This window comes from Agrilus planipennis, unplaced genomic scaffold (genome assembly GCF_000699045.2).
Source record: "Agrilus planipennis isolate EAB-ADULT unplaced genomic scaffold, Apla_2.0 scaffold42, whole genome shotgun sequence".
Classification (NCBI taxonomy): domain Eukaryota; kingdom Metazoa; phylum Arthropoda; class Insecta; order Coleoptera; family Buprestidae; genus Agrilus; species Agrilus planipennis.
This window is the reverse complement of record NW_020438888.1, coordinates 1,537,053-1,556,895: the sequence shown is the minus strand read 5'-3', so window position 1 is coordinate 1,556,895 and position 19,843 is coordinate 1,537,053. Positions and strand designations below refer to the sequence as shown.

The window sequence follows — 19,843 nt, the reverse complement described above, 5'->3', positions numbered from 1 at the left end:
TGACTTCTTTTTATTAAAGGCGACACGACCCTGCGCTATCCTCTGCTTTATATCCCTACTACTCCTTCCATCCTCACTTATCTGACTTCCTAGGTATCTAAAATCAGCCACTTCTTCTAATTTTTCATCTCCTATCTTTATATTCGCTCTTCCTCTACTTTTTCTTCCCTTGCATACCAGTATTTTAGTTTTACTTAAACATATTGACTCTTAATTTCAAATTCTTCTCCTTTGTAAGATCGTAATTATAAGTCAAAAGAAGGGAGCAAGAGAATGTTCAAAAAGTACCTATGCCGAACTAACGATAGATAAGAATACTTTATATGAATTTTAATGCAACATTTTCATTCAGGCTAGTTTTTATTCAGTACTAAGGCGTCATCCATAAAATACGTCACTTAGAATTTCACCTTTTTTGACCCTACTCCTTTCGTCACGCTGTCACACCTTCAGCGACCCCTTTAACACTCCATACTCCCTATAAACGATTTCTTCTGATTAAAAGTAGTACTGAGAATGACTTTCTATCGTAATGAAAAATTTTAAGAACTGCCAAGTTAACAAAATTGATGAACTGCGAACGCCACATTTCATTCCTTTGTCATAGATCGTCACACCTCGTCACGCTAAGTAATACCCTTCTATATTCCTTATTTGCGAACGTATTTTATGAACAACCCCTAACGTCAATATGTGATGCAAACTGAACTTTTGAGTAAATAACTTTGTACTTTTAGACAATTACAAACAGTAATGACTGATTTAAGAATATATTAAATTAAACTTGCAGGTACCGCAGCTGCAGAAGCATTATCTCTTTGCTATCGCCACACTAAGAGAAGAAAACTTTTCGTATCCAAGAAACTCCACCCTCAGACAATATCAGTTATAGAAACCCGTTTAACTTCCCTAGGATTGGACGTTGAGACTGTAGACGTTTTCGATACTGACTTCTCAAATCATGACGTAGCTGGAGTGATGATCCAATACCCTGACACTGAAGGAAATGTGTTGGACTTCAGTTCCGTTTCAGAACAGGCCCATTCTCACGGTACTTTGGTCTGTTGTGCAACAGACTTACTAAGTCTGACATTACTAAGACCACCTTCTGAATTTGGAGCTGACATAGCCATTGGAACGTCTCAAAGATTCGGTGTACCATTAGGTTATGGTGGACCACACGCTGGATTTTTCTCTTGCAATCAATCGCTGGTAAGACTGATGCCGGGAAGAATGATAGGCGTTACAAGGGACGCCTCTGGAAGGGACGCTTATCGTTTAGCTTTACAAACAAGGGAGCAACATATCAGAAGAGACAAAGCCACAAGTAACATCTGCACTGCTCAGGCACTTCTAGCAAATATGGCGGCCATGTTCGCAGTTTATCATGGTCCACAGGGACTTAAAGACATTGCTTCCAATGTCCACAATAATACGCTTGTTCTGAACCACGGTCTTAAAAAAGATGGTCACGAGACACAGAAAAGTACGTTCTTCGATACACTAAGGATCGAGCCAAAAATAAGCGTCGACGAGATAAGGAGTAGAGCAATGGAAAAGAAAATAAATTTGAGATACTACGATGACGGGGCTGTGGGTGTCTCATTGGATGAGACTGTTACAGTCGAAGACGTAAACGACTTGTTTTATTGTTTCGCGTCAGGCAACAACGTCGACGGTCTTGTCCAAAACGAAGAACCAGAGATCATGAAAGTGTCCATAACAAATTCACCATTCAAAAGAACCTCGCCTTTCTTAACCCATTCGGTTTTCAATTCGCATCATTCCGAAACGAGGATTGTTCGTTACATGAAGACGTTAGAAAACAAGGACATATCGTTGGTTCATTCCATGATACCTTTGGGCTCTTGTACCATGAAGCTGAACTCTACAACCGAAATGATGCCATGTTCGTTTCAGCATTTTACAGATATTCATCCATTTTCACCGTTGGACCAGACCGAAGGATATCAGCAGTTGTTTGCGGAACTGGAAAAGGATTTGTGTTCCGTAACGGGTTACGACAAGATAAGTTTTCAGCCAAACAGTGGTGCTCAAGGAGAATACGCAGGACTACGTGCTATACAATGCTATCACGAAGCTCGGGGTGACAAGCACAGGGATGTGTGTTTGATTCCTGTAAGTGCCCACGGGACGAATCCTGCTAGTGCCCAAATGGCAGGAATGCGGGTGGAGCCCGTCAAAATTAGGCAAAATGGATCGGTGGATGTTGACGATTTAATGGCAAAAGCGGAAAAATTCCGAAATCGCCTTTCATGTCTTATGATAACATATCCCTCAACAAACGGCGTTTTTGAGGAGACCATAGCGGACATTTGTGAGGTCATTCACAAAAACGGGGGGCAAGTCTATTTGGATGGGGCAAATATGAACGCACAAGTAGGATTATGCAGACCTGGCGATTATGGAAGCGATGTATCACACTTGAACCTGCACAAGACCTTTTGCATTCCACATGGTGGTGGTGGTCCAGGAATGGGTCCTATAGGGGTCAAAAAACATCTGATTCCGTTTCTCCCAGGTCATCCTGTGGTCAATCCTCATTCGGCAGCAACCGCAGGTCCGGTTAGCGCCGCTCCGTTCGGTTCTTCGGCCATCCTTCCTATTAGTTGGGCATATATTAAGATGATGGGTCCAAGGGGTCTTAAGAAAGCCACCCAAGTGGCAATACTGAACGCAAATTACATGAGTGCTCGCTTGGAGTCGCATTACACGACCCTATTTAAATGTTCGACTTCTAAACTTATTGCCCACGAGTTTATAATCGATTGTAGAGACTTTAAGAAGACAGCTAACATTGAGGTAGCTGACATAGCGAAAAGACTTATGGATTTCGGGTTTCATGCACCGACGATGTCTTGGCCGGTCCCAGGGACGTTGATGATTGAACCGACGGAATCGGAGGACAAACAGGAACTCGATAGGTTTTGTGAGGCTATGATCACGATAAGGCAAGAAATAAGAGACATAGAAGAAGGCAGGCTGGAAATTAGGATGAATCCTTTAAAAATGGCACCACATACGCAAGAACAAGTGGTTTGTAGTAACTGGGAGAGACCTTATACTAGAGAGCAGGCCGCTTTTCCGGCCCCTTTTGTTAGACCTGAAACGAAAATTTGGCCCAGTGTCGCTAGAATTGATGACATTTATGGAGATAAACATTTGGTGTGTACTTGCCCACCTGTTTTGCCTGAATACAACTACTAATTAAATGATAAAGATGAACAAACATTCGTCTCATGTTATACTGACTTTAATAGAAATAAAATATTTAGATCAAAGCGGCAACATTTTACAGTTGAATAATTTTTTAAATTATATATTTTATTGATTGTTACATTTTGTGAGATTTTATTTTTCTTTTCTGATACTAGAAATAATAAAAACAAACGTCAAGGTAATTCATACTGTATACCTACCTATATGTACGGATGTTGTGTACGAAAGGTTTATATGGTATTTAGAAATAAACAAACTTTATCTATATCGGTAATAATTTTTATTATTTATTGAACAATACGTTAACAACTTTTTAAGGAAAATATTATTGTTTTTTTGCTGATTTGTCTTCCTACAGGATTAACACAGCACCTTATTAATTTTAGTTAGTTGCGTATACAGAAAATACAAACATATTTCCGTATATTTTTTTGTTAGATAAATAAATCCAACGTTTCGTCCAGATTTAATTATGACCACTGATATTTTTTTTTCGAATTTAACTGTAACATGAAATGGGCAGAGGGCGTTTAAATGAAATTATGTGTTTGATTCATTATAATTAATTAATAATTTAAAAATAAATTAACCAAGGATCATGTTATAAAAAGTGCTATAACCAAAATTAAAACCACATTTAAAAACCTAACGAACTATTAGGAACCACAGTTGTTCAGATCCAGTGAAATTATATGACCTTCAAGACGTAGGTGTTGCTGGGAATTAGTTAAAGGAACCATCAAATGCTAGAACTCGGAAGTACTATTGGGCTTCGAAAAAGATCGGGTACCAGAGGTACTGGTGTAATAATAATCGCCGAATACAACAGGTACCAATTTGTTAATTAACACTTAGAGAAAAGTGCCCTTAATATGCAGATAGGATTTCCCAAAATTTTATAACATTTTCCGGTAGTATTATTTAAGAAATAAATAGAAATTTTGTTGATAATTCAATGAATTGTTTTAAGAGAAAAAGTGTACTTATTTTGATGATAATTCCAAACGAAAAGATATTTGATTTATATTCAGTTTCCTTTTACTTACCAACATGTTTGTTCCACCTGGCATAAGCCAGAAGCACCTTCTTCAAGATTGCTTGTTTTTCCTGGCCGTTTTCTCCACAAAATAAACTGCATCCTGTCCTATGTAAATCCTTGACGATTTGAACGTCAAGTTCTGTGTCAGCAGGATTCGCCCATTCGCTGAAACATTCCGCCTCGACTTTATTCCAGTTTACGTTTCGCGACGACAAATACTTTTCCGATAAGTTTATCCACAATTTTTTACGGAATTCGGCGGGAATGCCTTCCGGAAGTTGCACAACCATTTTCATAGCAGTTTTCCATTGGGAAAAGCCCGATTCTCCATGCGCCGGATCGATAGAAAATCGCAAGTTCGATTTTTCATGAGCATCTGAAACAAACATAAACATCCTTACAAGACCCATCGTGCAGTAAAATAGGTACGTGACACAAAGTTGGTTCTGTAGTCTCTTTTAAATACTTTTGGTATGCATTTACTTGCTTGCTTTCGATACCTGGGAAGTCAGACAAAAAGAAATCACGGTAAAGGTTTAGATGATGGCCCCCACCCCCTAAGGGGGTAGTAGTGGGTGGGATCGAAAGAGGAGGTCTCCCCCACCACTATACCATAAAAAGTTCGTGGCGGTCTCACCCCCATAAAAATTTATGGGGGTTAGATGATGGCCCCCGCCCCGAAGGAGATGGGTGTAGGCGGGATCGAAAGAGGGTGGTCACCTGAGTAAAACCCCATAAAATTTTTGCGGCGGTCTCACCCCCATAAAAAGTTATGGGGGTTGAAATTTGATTATTTTGACAATTTTCATACAAATAAAATTCAATAAAAAAAATATTTTCAAGCGGGTAGAGACGGGGGATCGAAAGAGAGTGGTCACTTGAACAAAACCCGATAACCTAACCTAACCTACCCTATTGATAAAGATATTTAAATAATGTTTTATATAACTTTCTCAATATTTTTTATGTATTTTTCATTAGTTTTATCTTTAAATATTGTTTAAGAATGACTGTATAAATATTTACATGCCTAGAAATATATAAAAATTGGTATATTTATTAACTTTGAACCCCCATAAATTTTTATGGGGGTGAGACCTCCACGAACTTTTTATGATACAGTGGTGGAGACCTCCTCTGTTGATCCCCTGAAGAGGGTGGGGGCCATCATCTAGACCTTTACCGAAATCACTTTTATATTCACGAACGATTATTTGAAGGAATGCGAGATATAATAAAAATTGCGTAGATAGATAAGACAGAAATGAGAAGATTCTGAAAAAAAAAATTGAGGACAAAGGGATATATGGAAGTTACAAAGACATGAAAGACTAATTAAAGACATACTAGAAGCAGGAACAAGACTGAGGAGGAGTACAAGTACACCTACATTAGATTACCGTCCACAAATAGTTAGGGATGTGGGACGTTATTGTTTTAGGGATAGAAAAGAAAAGATTAACGACCCTATGATGATGACAAAACATTTATTCATGTAACTATACATTTTCGTAAGTTTGCCAGTTGTTTGCTTTCAATGTTGCACTTGCAAACAATTCTCTCGTTTCATATTGTTATTCACGACCACACGACGAAAATATAAAACGATATCGATATCTGTATCATGTTAATTTCAAAATATAACATTATTTATCAGCAAGCTCTTTAGGCTTATCTGCCTACAGTGATATGTAATGCGTTCAAAAACTTTTTGATGTATGTATCTCAAAACACCGGAAAACATTTCACATTTATGCATTTTGCGTAGTACAGGTATTTATCTACTCGGTATATGTAATGATAGTACATATATATATATATATATACAAAACACATACGCATAAGTGTTGAAGTTAAATACCATCGGTTTCTGATTAATAGGTTTAGAGACGTTATTTTCCCTGGTTGTTATCAATAGTATAAATTGATTAATAATGCTAAACAAACTTATTGTAATTCACCCCTGGCGTACGTAGGTCTGTAATGATAATTTTGTGCGGCTATCTCCTCTGATGATAGGATATTCTGGAATTAGCTGACTATTAAAATGTTTAATTAAATGATGAAACTATGGTTTAGATCCATTTAGAATGCTGTCCTTCAACCGGAATTTTCAATTAGAAGTCACCAACCTTTTGACCTGCTGAGTGCTTTTAAACGAAAGCATTCGGTTATATCCCTTATATTTCATTCCTCATGAATGTATTCCCTTTGGAGCATCCCATATTGTAGATATTTAAAGATGTAACAGTCATTATTTATACTACATTACTTTTCAATGTTTCAGTTTGTTAGAATTTAGCTGTTAAATATTTATTTATTTTCATTGAGCGTAATTGCAAAATAACTTGTGACGTATGGTTGTTAACAATAAAATTAATTAAAAAAAAAATATCTAAATATGGGGTAGGTATATCAAATTTTATATAGGTCAGACGGATAGAAGTGTTAAAGTAGCATTAGAGAACATAAAAACTCCGTTATTAAACAACGAAAAACTACAAGTTTAGCAACACATTGCATAGGAAACAATCACTCCATCAATACAGAAAATGTAGGATTGTCACATTTAAAAAATAAAGGTAATTGTTTAGATCTGGTAGAATAGTTGGGAAATAAAAAAGCACTAAAATCAAACACATATTGTACAAATAAACAACAAACTTTCCCAAACACCTCTTAATAGACATCTGTAACATGTCAAGTTAGATTCCTCACCGTTACTATTAAATTATGTAGTTTTTCCAGGGTGGCGGTTAAATAATTACACAACTGTATGTTTTTTGTAACGTTTCGGTTTATTCAACCATCTTCAGATTTTTATCTTGTTGAACAACTGCATACTTGTATGGCTTGAGTGACTTGAGTATGCAGTTATTCAACATGATAAAACGTTTAAAAATAAGTTAATAATATGTGTGTACAAGCAGTAACACTTCAAAAGTCTGAAGATTATTGAGTAAACCGAATAAAAATATAGTTGTGTAATTACTTGACCGCCACCCTCAAAAAAACTACATAATCTGTATCAACCACAATCCTGCAATCTGTTCAACAACCGAATAAATATTTACTTGAAATTCCCTATTAAATATTATCTTTGGTAAATTCAACTACGTATTTAACTAAAAACTTCACAAATAGAATAGTAAATAACGATAAGTAGTCTTGATAAAGGTTTAGAAACCGAAATAATTGTAGAGTAAAACTCTAATAAATTGAAACTTTAAAAACTAAAAAAAAATCTTTAATATTACAAAATGTTACATAAAACAAACCAGGAAAAATTGTTGGGGTAGTATCTATCACGATATCATTACTTTCTTTTAAGTAAAATTAAACAATTAATATTTTATTGATAAATTTAAATAGAACTCAATCCGTCAAAGCACGTGTCTAAAGCGTCACAGTTTGAAATGAGCTTTTTAAGCTGATCGAAGCTCAAAACAATTGCCTTTTGTTAAAGGACTCAAACATAAAATACCTACATTTTTTTATTGCTATGATGACAGTATGAGGTGCAGATAAAAAATTATTTATTTACGTTTAAAGTAATGTTTTATAGGTACCTTGTTTCTCGAACGCATGTTGACTTGCAGCTATCGACTTTTTCCATGAATAAAGAAAACCACTCATTAGCATTTGCGTCAAAAATCATATTACCTGACCACAAGGACGGCATTCGAACTACTATTTCACTCGGTCAGTTATCCTTTCAAATAAATTTCATTGAACGAGCTTCGTGTGTCCTTCTGGCACGACGATGACAACCAAGTCTTATCGCACAGGTGGACGTACAGTACGTTTATGTTGTCGGTGCTTACAAAAAAAAAAACGACGTCTCTCTATTATTCACTTGTTTCGTCGTTCTGGCGCTCTCCTTTCCTTCGGTTTTCTCTTTTTTCGGTGGCGGATCCGAGGGGGCGCAGACGCGAGATAATATTGGTTATCTTCCGCAAAATGTGGGAAGTTAAAAGTATTGATTACAACAATAATAGCAACGGGTGTTTCACGTTTGCGAGGGTAATCCACTGATGTCTGAAATAATGATACTTTTGCAGGAAGATTTTTGGGTAGTACCTAATTAATAACGAAACTGGGGGTTGTTGAATGTAAAAGGTTTTTCAATCCAATTACAGTGTAAACTGTGTATAGTAAAACTCAAAAGATCCAGCCTTTTCTTTCGTTGTAGAGAGTTTTTGTAATATATGAAAAGTATGAAAGTTCACCGTTTTCAATAAAAACGTATTTGAAAGTACATTCAAGGGCCAGTCCGGTCCTGGTAAGATCACGTAGGGAAATATGACATTGCAACGCCGTATTCCGTCAGCTGTAACATCCATGTTGTATGAGCATTTCTTTTGTATTTTGTGTTTTTAATACCACGTCGAGGAGTACTTTAAATAGTACTAAGTAGCTATTTAATCAATCGTTTTCGCAATGGGAGTCTAGTAAACAACTGTTCATGTTTAGTTTATTAGTCTTTCCACAACCGTCACCCTTTACATTTTTCATCAATGTAGTTGCTTTAGTTGTTATCGTAATCTCTTTATACGTTGCCGAGCCCATTCACGCCCAGGGCCGTCTGCAGATTCCAACTTCGTCCGATTTTGTGACAAATTTTTCTGTTCCTTAACCACATTGCTTTACTCATCATGCTATTACTTATTGCATTTAGTTAACACCCTTCAAGGCTTATTACTTATTTGAAAAACAGGCTGTAGAATGGAAATAAATCAAAAATATCCCATCCCCACGTAGTAGCTATTTAATTAATTGTTTTCGCAATGGGCGTCTAGTAAACTGTTGGTGTTTACTTTATTAGTCTTTCCACAACCGTCACCGTTTACATTTTTCATCAATGTAGTTGCTTTAGTTGTTATCGTAATCTCTTTATACGTTGCCGAGCCCATTCACGCCCAGGGCCGTCTGCAGATTCCAACTTCGTCCGATTTTGTGACAAATTTTTCTGTTCCTTAACCACATTGCTTTACTCATCATGCTATTACTTATTGCATTTAGTTAACACCCTTCAAGGCTTATTATTTATTTGAAAAACAGGCTGTAGAATGGAAATAAATCAAAAATATCCCATCCCCACGTAGTAGCTATTTAATTAATTGTTTTCGCAATGGGCGTCTAGTAAACTGTTGATGTTTACTTTATTAGTCTTTCCACAACCGTCACCGTTTACATTTTTCATCGATGTTGTTGCTTTAGTTGTTATCGCAATCTCTTTATATGTTGCCAATTCACGCCCAGGGCCGTCTTCAGATTCCAACTTCGTCTGATTTTGTGACAATTTTTTCTGTTCCTTAACCACATTGCTTTACTCGCAATGCTATTACCTATTGCATTTAGCTAACACCCTTCAAGGCTTATTACTTATTTGAAAAATACGCTGTAGAATGAAAATAAATCAAAAATATCCCATCCTCACGTAGTAGCTGGATTTTTAACCCCCTTCTCTTAATTTTAAAATTACCCTATTTTTTCTTAGTCATTCTGATAAAAAGCATAAGGTCCATGTTCTTTTTTTATTTATGTTTGTATATTTTACTATTTGATAGTGATTTACAGACCCTTACCTGACTACCCCTTAGCATTAAGAAAACTTCTAATTTATGGAAAAACATGTTTATAGAAAGTGGCCAAAACGTTGGAAACGAAATTTTGGTTGTTTTAAACTTAAATTAGTTTTCAATGTTTGCATGTGTAGTAGTTTTCATTGTTTTATATTTGTTTTTATTTGGCTACATTGTTATAAACTTAAATTGAAGAGATTGGAATGAAGCCAACGAAACGTTGTAATTTCTGGAAAGGTAACTTCAACAATTTCTCTGGTTTTTCCCAATTGGTAAGGCTGTATATTAGGTTTGGAGACTACCACCAAAAAGGTATAAAGTAAACAACCAGGTTTTATTATCAATTTGACCTTTTTTATTCAATATTTGCCTTGTAAAATGCGCTAGTGAATAAATATTCCGAGTTTCAAATTATTTTCGTTTGGACTTTCTAGGTTTTCTAAGTTGAATCCTTTGTTTTCACGAATTAAAGCGCTCCTTAAAAAAGAGTTCATTAAGACCTGTTTTTCACTTGGATGAAGTGTGCGAACAAGAGTTCTTTATTGCTAAATTAGGTCAAGAACACTTGGATTTTAGGCAATTTTTCTTTCACATCCACAACCGCCATGATTGTTTTATCCCTATTGTTATTATCTATGGTTCATTTTTTAATATAGTTAGTTACAAAAAGCATATAATTGGATTTTAGAAAGTTAATAATAAAACTTATTTTAATTACAGCTATAATTGAATGTTACCATCTACCTATTAATTAGTTATTTTCGTAAACGAATAGCTATCTAGATGGGACTTCAACTTTTTGTGTAACTTCATTAATAAGATATAAAAAAAATTATAAGTTATATAATCTTTCTATTGTATTAATCATCCGCAATAATTATTTTCAGGTGGAATAATACGTTAGACACAATCACCCACTCAAGAAGCCACAGTGTGACGAAATAATTATTCACGATAATTAACGAAAAGTTTTTGAAACAAGCTTTATGCTGTGTTTTTGTCTTATTAATGGAGTTAGCCTAAATCCCATTTAGATACAATGACCCATGTGAATTTTCCAGTTGGGGATGAATTAATTGAAGGACAAAAACCATTTTTAACTTCTGTTACGTCTTATTATTTATTATCGTGCCTATGCCTTCCTTTAACAAAAAGAAACCCTTTCTATGCTTGCGAATGATTAAGAATTTGAAAGAATTGTTTAACGTGTCTGTTTGGAGACGGTTCTGTACGATCCTTTGATGATGGTGATTATGATACATGTATCACTTTACGTATTTTCTATAAAATTGTCTTAGGCTAGAGAAAATAGAAAAAACAAAGACTAATAGGTTGCTTGTTTTGCATTTAATGGTATTACAATTACTCCAATAACCGAACAAAGTGGACAGTCTGAAGGTAAGGTTACCTCTAGTCCCTACATCCATCTGAGTGTGTCAACTGTTCAACGACATACGGAGTTTTTCTGTATAAATACAGACAGATATCCTCGTTTATAGTGTAAGACTGGACAGTAAAATTATGAAGCATTCAATTATAAACGGGGAAAAAAATAGGGAAAGAGCGAATATAAAGATAGGAGACGAAAAATTAGAAGAAGTGGCCGATTTTAGGTATCTAGGAAGTCAGATAAGTCAGGATGGAAGGAGTAGTGGGGATATAAAGCAGAGGATAGCGCAGGGTCGTGTCGCCTTTAATAAAAAGAAGTCACTTCTATGCTCGCGAACGGTTAATTTAGAAATTCGAAAAAGGTTGTTAAAGGTGTATGTTTGGAGCACGGCGTTGTACGGGTGCGAAACATGGACAGTGGGAGCGGCGGAAAAGAAAAGGTTAGAAGCGTTCGAAATGTGGTGTTATAGGCGGATGATGAGGATATCGTGGGTAGAAAAGGTTAGAAATGAAGAGGTATTGGAAAGAATAGGAGAACAGAGGACTCTATGGAAGTCAATAAAAAATAGGCGAGATAGGTTGGTAGGACACCTTCTCAGGCATGAAGGTCTAGTCAGAGACATATTAGAGGCAGAAACAGGAGTTAGGAGGGGTAGAGGTAGACCTAGATTAGATTACTGTTCGCAAATAGTTAAGGACATGGGCTCTTCTAGTTTTAGAGAAATGCGAAAATTAACTCAGGATAGGAAAGAGTGGAGGTGGGTGTCCAACCAGTCTTAAGATTGACGACCTTATGATGATGCTGATGTATAGCACCTCTTAAAAAAAAAAAACGAAAAATATAAACACCGATATTCGAGATTATCAAATAAACCCGAGATTAAAAGCATTTTAACGAAGCACAAGTGTAAAAAGAAATGTAAGAAATGTATTGCTTTTGAGTGGGCGACGTTTTATTAAAGAATCGTTTGGGAAAAATTGTGTTACATTTTTTAAGGTCAAGTGATGTAAAAGAAAATGTTTTTTTATGATTTAACTTCTGAAATATAGAGGCAAAATGCCATAACAAAAAGCAAACTGCCACTTAAAAAGTCGTCAAGAAAGATTTCTCTCTTGAGAAGACAATCTAACAATCTTTATAGCGAAAAACTGTTAATAAAACATTATAAGAAATAGAGATGCACCGGATAAGGATTTTGCTGAGTACCGTATAAATGCATAACCGGATACTACGCAAAACTATTACAGTTAACTTCGTTCTCCTAGGCTTTTCATTAAATACTACCCTCACCAACGTCCTAAAATTTAAGTGCCGTTCAGAAAGTCCTTTAAACACTTAACTAATGAAATTTTAATTCTTGGTTGGCGGGTTTTCAAGGAGAAGGTTGAGATGAATGCGTTTAAACGAGCCTAGGTATAATGTTTATAAAAACTATCATCATAAAATCATACTGGTAGGTTATCGTTAATCAAAACCTAACATATACCAACAAGCAACAGAAATTGTAACTGTTCCGTCATACTGATGTATTCTTGTTCACGAGAAAAAATAATCACAAGAACTATAATAACAAATAATTTAGTATAATAATTAATAAATGATATAAATTAGAACAAACGACTTATTCCAATACAATCTTAATTACCAATTTTTGTTAGGTAAGTTGCTGGTGTTTGTTTTTCGTTTTTTCTCAGGTAGAGTTTCCCGGCACTGCCAGTTATCCGGCGTTATTATCGGCATTCTAAAGAAAGAGCCGGATCCGCCGGGTACCGGATCCAAACCGAGCACCTGGCCCATCTCTAAGAAGAATGTTGCAGGGGCTTTTGCTTTAATTCCGAACATATTTTAATTATCATCATCGTAAGGTCGTCAGTCCTAAGACTGGTTGGACACATGCACCTCCACTCTTTCCTATCTTGAACTAATCTTTCTTCGCATTTCCCTTAAACTAGAACAACCTACATCCTTAACTATTTGGGAACAGTAATTTAATCTATTTCTACCTCTATCCCTCCTAAAGACCTTCATGCCTAAGAAGGTGTCCTACCATCCTATCTCGCCTATTTTTTATTGACTTCCACAGACTCCTCTGCTCTTCTAATACCTCTTCATTTCTAACCTTCTCTATTCACGGTATCCTCATCATTCGCCTGTAACACCACATTTCGAACGCTTCCAAACTTTTCTTTTCCGTCGCGCCCACTGTCCATGTTTCGCACCCGTACAGCGCCGTGCTCCAAACATACACCTTCAACAACCTTTTTCGAATTTTCAAATTAACTATTCGCGAGCATAGAAGTGACTTCTTTTTATTAAAGGCGACACGACACTGTGCTATCCTCTGCTTTATATCCCTTATAGTCCTTCCATCCTGACTTATCTGACTTCCTAGATACCTAGATATTTTAAAATGGTAGGAAAAGAACAGTCAAATAGTTTTGAATCTTTAACTATATGTCCGACCGATTTACTATCACCGGGCACAAGCCTCTAATAAAGTTATAAATAAGTGAAAAATAAATTACTATTTCAATTATCTTGATACTTACACTTTTGTAAAATATTAGTGACTACTTCGAGGTGGAGATCTCTTTGCCGACACAGAGCATCTCGGCGTTTCAATCGCCTCACCAATAGGTTACCAACTTGTAACAACTGCTGTTGTAAATCGTCCAACAATAAGAATAGCTCCTCTCGATCTAAAAATAAAAGAAAATGTTTTTTTTTATTCACGTCAGTACCACAGTCTTTCATACAGCCACTTGAAAATAGTCTCTAAATGTAGGTGAAACAAGATCAATTTTGCGCATGTGCAATCCTACTTTTCCTTTAAGATTGACAATGCACTTTGGCAATTGTTGTTGGTAGTCTGTAATGATTTTCTTGCAGCATATGCCTTACCTTTCACAGACATACCTCAATATTGCAGCTTACAGATGTCCAAGTCGGTTTTATCGATGAATGATTGAAATAAATCGAAATATGATCCAATTCTCAGGATTGTTATCAAATTTGAAGATGGGAGTTAATACTTTCTTTAGGGAGATCCTTTAGTAAATTAGGATCAACAGAAGCCTATCGACTTATTTCTACATACATATCTTCCTTGTGTTCTCTGAAAGCTATAGGAAAATCAGCTGCTTCATTATCAGCTAACTGATGCAGACAAGCAATCGCGAGAAACAGCACGGGCCTAATTCCAAAGGTAATAGTGTTCAATTCATATGCTTGAATTTTATTGTCGTCATTTCTCCAATTGATTTTAGATTGTTTATAGGGAGATTGTAGACATCCTACAATCTAATTGGTCTCCTGCGCTATGACAAACTTTTTGCCAGAATTGCGTCAAAAAATAACATAGGAAATATTAATGTGAAAATTCATTTTCAATTTCTCATCCACTAAAAACTACCTCAGGTTAATGAGGGAAAAATTGTTGCTGTTGTCACACCCCCGCCGGGAATTGAACCCGGGATTTTTGGCTTTACGCACAAATGCTGTGATCACTAAGCGAAAGCCAAAACTCCCGGGTTCAATTCCATGCGGGTTTTGACAACATGAACAAAAATTTTTCCCTCATTAACTTGAGGCAGTTTGTAGTGGACAATGGAAAATGAATTTTCACATTAATATTTCATATTAACCACTCATCATCATCATAAGGTCGTCAGTCCGAAAACTGGTTGGACACGTACCTCCACTCTTTCCTATCCTGAGCTAAACTTCGCATTTCCCTAAAACTAGAACAGCCTACATCCTTAACTATTTGCGAACAGTAATCTAATCTAGGTCTACCTCTACCCTTCCTAACTCCTGTTTCTGCCTCTAATATGTCTCTGACTAGACCTTCATGTCTGACAAGGTGTCCTACCAACCTATCTCTCCTGTTTCTTATAGACTTCCATAGAGTCCTCTGTTTCTTCTATTCTTTCTAATACCTCTTCATTTCTAACCTTTTCTACCCACGATATCCTCATCATCCGCCTATAACACCACATTTCGAACGCTTTTAAGCTTTTCTTTTCCGCCGCGCCCACTGTCCATGTTTCGCACCCGTACAATGCCGTGCTCCAAACATACACCTTTAACAACCTTTTTCGAATTTCTAAATTAACCGTTCGCGAGCATAGAAGTGACTTCTTTTTATTAAAGGCGACACGACCTTGCGTTATCCTCTGCTTTATATCCCTACTACTCATTCCATCCTGACTTATCTGACTTCCTAGATATCTAAAATCAGCCACTTCTTCTTTGGATTTGGATTTTGATTTCCTATCGAGTAAATGTTATCTGCAAACGTTATTCGATAATTTCGGAACAGCCCGTATTTTATGTAAGAGAATGAAAAAAAAAAAGAATTTTCAACTTATTCCTTTTGAAATTCTACTTCTTTTCCGGCATTACAATGTTGTGAGTAAAATTTAGTGTAGGAAGCGGAACTTTCGCTGGTAAATTAACGAAAATCTGACGACATGATATTAGCAACGAGTTAGCGGAAATATTGTTTAAAATTATATGTAATAATAATAATTATTATGCTCGAGACTGATGTTAAATTGAGTAATTAAATCGCACTTATCATGCAATAATCGTATAGAAAGAGTAAAATGGGCTAGTAAATTACCCTTTTAGAGAGCATTTTATTCGTCTGTTGCAAATTCAATGGGTTACAAATTGATCGTTTTTATTGTTCATTAAATTGCAGCATAGCAAATTGTTCGTTGCTGCATTTTCTGCGGTAATTAACAATCATCAAGAGTAAAATTTGTTCTAATTGACCATCGTTTGTTAACGTTTCGTGTTCATGCAGAGCAAATTTGTCAATTCAAATTCATTAAAATTAATCTAATTAACGGGTAATATTGCTGGCGTTTTAATCTAGGTATCAAAAGATGTTTAATTGAGTTAATACGTTTGCATGTGTGACGCAAATAAAAGCATCTTTACGCCATTTAATTATTTGATTAACACCATTAATTACAATGTAAGACAGAATCCTCTCTCGTGCATCAATTCAGCATTACGGCAAATAGTTTAACTCATAAATCCGCTGGAAGTGATAATTTTTCGTTTAACTTATAAGATCAAGATTAGGACTAATTTTACTCATCACTCATCACTATAACCCCCTTAACTTTTTATAGGGGTGAGACCGCCGCAATTTTTTATTGGGTTTTACTTAGATGACCACCCTCTTTCGATCCCCCCTACCCCCACCCTCTTCGGGGATGGGGGGCCATTATCTAACCCCCATAACTTTTTATGGGGTGAGACCGCCACGAACTTTTTATGGTACAGCGGTGGGGGAGACCTCCTCTTTCGATCCCACCCACTCCCACCCCCTTCGGGGGTTGAGGCCGTCATCTAGACCTTTACCAATATAACAATACTTAAAAATAACATATCAGGGAAACGTAATGAAAAATAATAATTAATCTAGCCTGTTAAATAATGTTAAACTGTAGCGTTTGATCGGTTGCTTCTTACAGTATTAGAAAGGTGTTTTGTATGGTTGCCGGTCTGTCCATTTTCAATCAACAAGACTGTACCTACACAATTTAATTTTACCAAGATTAGGACTAATTTTACTCATCACTATAATGAAATAAAGTCCAAACCTTACTTGTTTCTTAAATAATAATATTACTGACGGCGAAAACGTCTATAATATACAAGCATACAGCCCTTCTCACAAAATTGTATTTATTTTTCATGTAGTAAGAATAAGTCTAATATTTTCAAAACCGGACTGAGCTTTTGTACAGTCCTTTCAGCACTTACTTTATTAATGTAATTTGTAATTTGTAATTCAAGATACTTCATCAAATTCGTTTAAAGTGTTTGAAGTTTCAAAACATTTAAACGTTTGAATATTATTGCTTTAGAAGTAATTGGTAATTTAATTACGGCTTCGAAGGCTAACACATGTTATGTAAGAGCCTTGGGTTGAGACCTTGTAGTTCATTTCGTAGAGGAACTCGAACACTAAGGGTACAAAGCCTTGATTAGTAACAGATAGAAAACTTGAAAATTAACAATTGTAGATACAAAATAGGACTCATTTTTATATAAATTGTAACTAGAGCTAGGCAGAGCTCTCACCAAAAGAACTCCAAACCTTGAACGCAAAGCGCTTACTTAAAGTACTGTAGCCCTTGAATCCCTAATAATTACATAATAAAATATAAGGAACGGATCACCAATTAATTCGAAAGCAATTACAATCAAATCTCTAAGCACTTTGAACTCATTTGAGTTACAAATTACAAAGTAAATCGTTTATTAAATTACAACTACTTGTTTATCGACGGACTTAAATTACAGTGCTTCAAATCCCTGTAAGGACTGGAAGCACATTTTCAAGCACAAGCCATAAAGCTCTATCTAATAACTCTGAAGGCAACTATTATTCTTTATATCTACCTTTTGTGACGACCCCATAGTTAAATCCAATTGTGCTTTTTCTTCAACAAGGAAACTAGTAGTACAAAATCAACCGAAGATTGATATTCTTCATTTATTTATTTATGATTTTCTGCAACCACCGACTAACCACAACAACTGATTTTAGTAAATATGAAGACCTTCATCAGCCACGTGGTTTTTAATCCTAGTTCCGCTTGTACTTAAAAGAACTTACCTTTCTCTTCTAAATGAGTTTTCGACAATCCAAAGTTGTTCTGGGTAATAAAAGACGACACGGAGGTGCAGGTGCTGTCGGTCCTTTTCGAGTTCTTCCAATAAATTTCGAGGAGTAACTGATCCACGAGATCCGATTTTCGCCTCCTGTCCTTGTCCTCGTTACCGTCAGCGTCCCTTTTCCTTGACAGCTTCCCAGTTTGTTGCTGATAGTTCCCGCCATAGGCACATTTATTTGTCATTGTCATGGTCTCAGGTAACGCGATCTGGGGCAGAATTTTAGGTAAAGGAAAAGGATCAATCGGAAACGTTTGGCATGTCAGAACAACACGTCCTAGGTAATTGCTTCCGATGTTATTTTCCTTGTTGCACTGTTGATACCGTTGTAGTAGTCGCTTACTTCGCTGCACACTTTTAATTTGTATTCGGGTTTCATGAATTTTATGCATCGCTATCAGTGCACGCAGTTATGTGTGTGTGTGTGTGTTACACCGTGCTTTAATTTTACAGATAAAAAAACTTCCGGCGTCAAGCGGTTTTGATAGTAAAAAACATTAACGCACTCAAATTGGCAAATACTATACAATAGCGCAATATTTGTTTGTTATTCATTATCGCATACTCAATATCTGGGACAGCTGTACAGAATGGCCTGAAAAGAACGAATTGATTAATAACGAATACATTTTTGTATCGAACTACCAAGTGTTCAGATCAGACAGTGCTTGACTTCAAATTACCGATAAAACAATTATACGGGGGCATGAACGAAATAAGTGGGAAGAAAAAATTATTTTGACAGGGTTCATTTTTGACTTTTAAAAATTTCTTGTTTGTGATGTCAATTTTGAAAACGCCAAGGAACATTAACAACTGTACAAGTTAATAAAATTGTAAAAGTAGGATACATACTTAAAGTTATTTTGATTTTTAAGTAGATATACTCATTATAATTTACCAATAGGCTTTTTTAAGTCAATTTGTAAATCTTATTTTAAGAATGTATCTACTGTCAAAATCAAAGCCAGGATGGAGGCCAAAAATAAAACGTTTTGCTTTTTGGTGAAAGTTTTTTAAAGGTAGCCTTTAAATGCAATAGTTACTTTTCTGAGGATGGGGTCGGCTGTGAAAATGGAATACAAAAAGCCATAATGAAAAAGTAACCATGCTAAAAATCAAACTAATTCCTTTGGCAGAAAAACACATTTAATTCATGCTTTATGTATTTGTTGTTATCCTTTTTATTTATTTTTTACTAGGTTTTACCTACAGTACAGTACAACTGTAGGGATAGATATACAGAAGCAAAAGATTAGTATGCTTAGATTTGCAGATGATATAGTAGTATTAGCATTGAAAGATAAATAAAAGTAAAACAAAAATACTGGCATGCAAGGGAAGGAAAAGTAGGGAAAGATAGGGGACGAAAGATTAGAAGTGGCTAATTTTAGATATCTAGGAAGTCAGATAAGTCAGGACGGAAAGAGTAGTAGGGATATAAAGCAGATGATAGCGCAAGGTCGAGTCGCCTGCAATCAAAAGAAGTCATTTCTATGCTCGCGAACGATTAATTAAGAAATTTGAAACGGATTGTTAAAGGTATATGTTTGGAGAGCGGCGCTGTATGGGTGCGAAACATGGACGATGGGTGTTGCGGAAAAGAAAAGGTTAGAAGCGTTCGAAATGTGATATTACAGGCTAATGATGAGGATACCGTGGATAGAAGAGGTTAGAAATGAAGAGGTGTTAAAAAGAATAGGAGAACAGAGGACTCTATGAAAGTCAATAAGAAGTAGGCGAGATAGGTTAGTAGGACACCTTCTTAGGCATGAAGGTCTAGTCGGAGACATATTAGTGACAGAAACGGGAGTTGGAAGGGGTAGAGGTGGACCTAGATTAGATTACAGTTCGCAAAAAGTTAAGCATGTGGGATGTTGTAGTTATGTCCTT

The 19,843-nt window shown here is 35.9% G+C and overlaps 2 protein-coding genes across 2 annotated transcripts in view; one reads left to right on the top strand and one right to left on the bottom strand.

Moving 5' to 3' along the window:
• Window positions 1-18,709, bottom strand: part of LOC108744976 — a 26,292-nt gene extending 7,583 nt beyond the window's left edge. The window contains exons 1-3 of the mRNA XM_025981811.1: window positions 17,895-18,709; window positions 13,804-13,953; window positions 4,287-4,655 (exon numbers count right to left, since the gene is read on the bottom strand). Coding sequence (XP_025837596.1) covers window positions 4,287-4,655; window positions 13,804-13,953; window positions 17,895-18,342 — 967 coding nt within the window. The 5' untranslated portion in view covers window positions 18,343-18,709. The remainder of the gene's footprint in view (window positions 1-4,286; window positions 4,656-13,803; window positions 13,954-17,894) is intronic.
• On the top strand, window positions 784-3,503 carry LOC112906798 (glycine dehydrogenase (decarboxylating), mitochondrial-like; the record flags this gene model as incomplete). The annotated part of the gene is made up of 1 exon (XM_025981734.1): window positions 784-3,503. A coding segment is annotated over one exon (2,445 nt), but the record flags the coding sequence as incomplete, so codon positions are not given.
• Window positions 18,710-19,843: the final 1,134 nt, after the last annotated feature.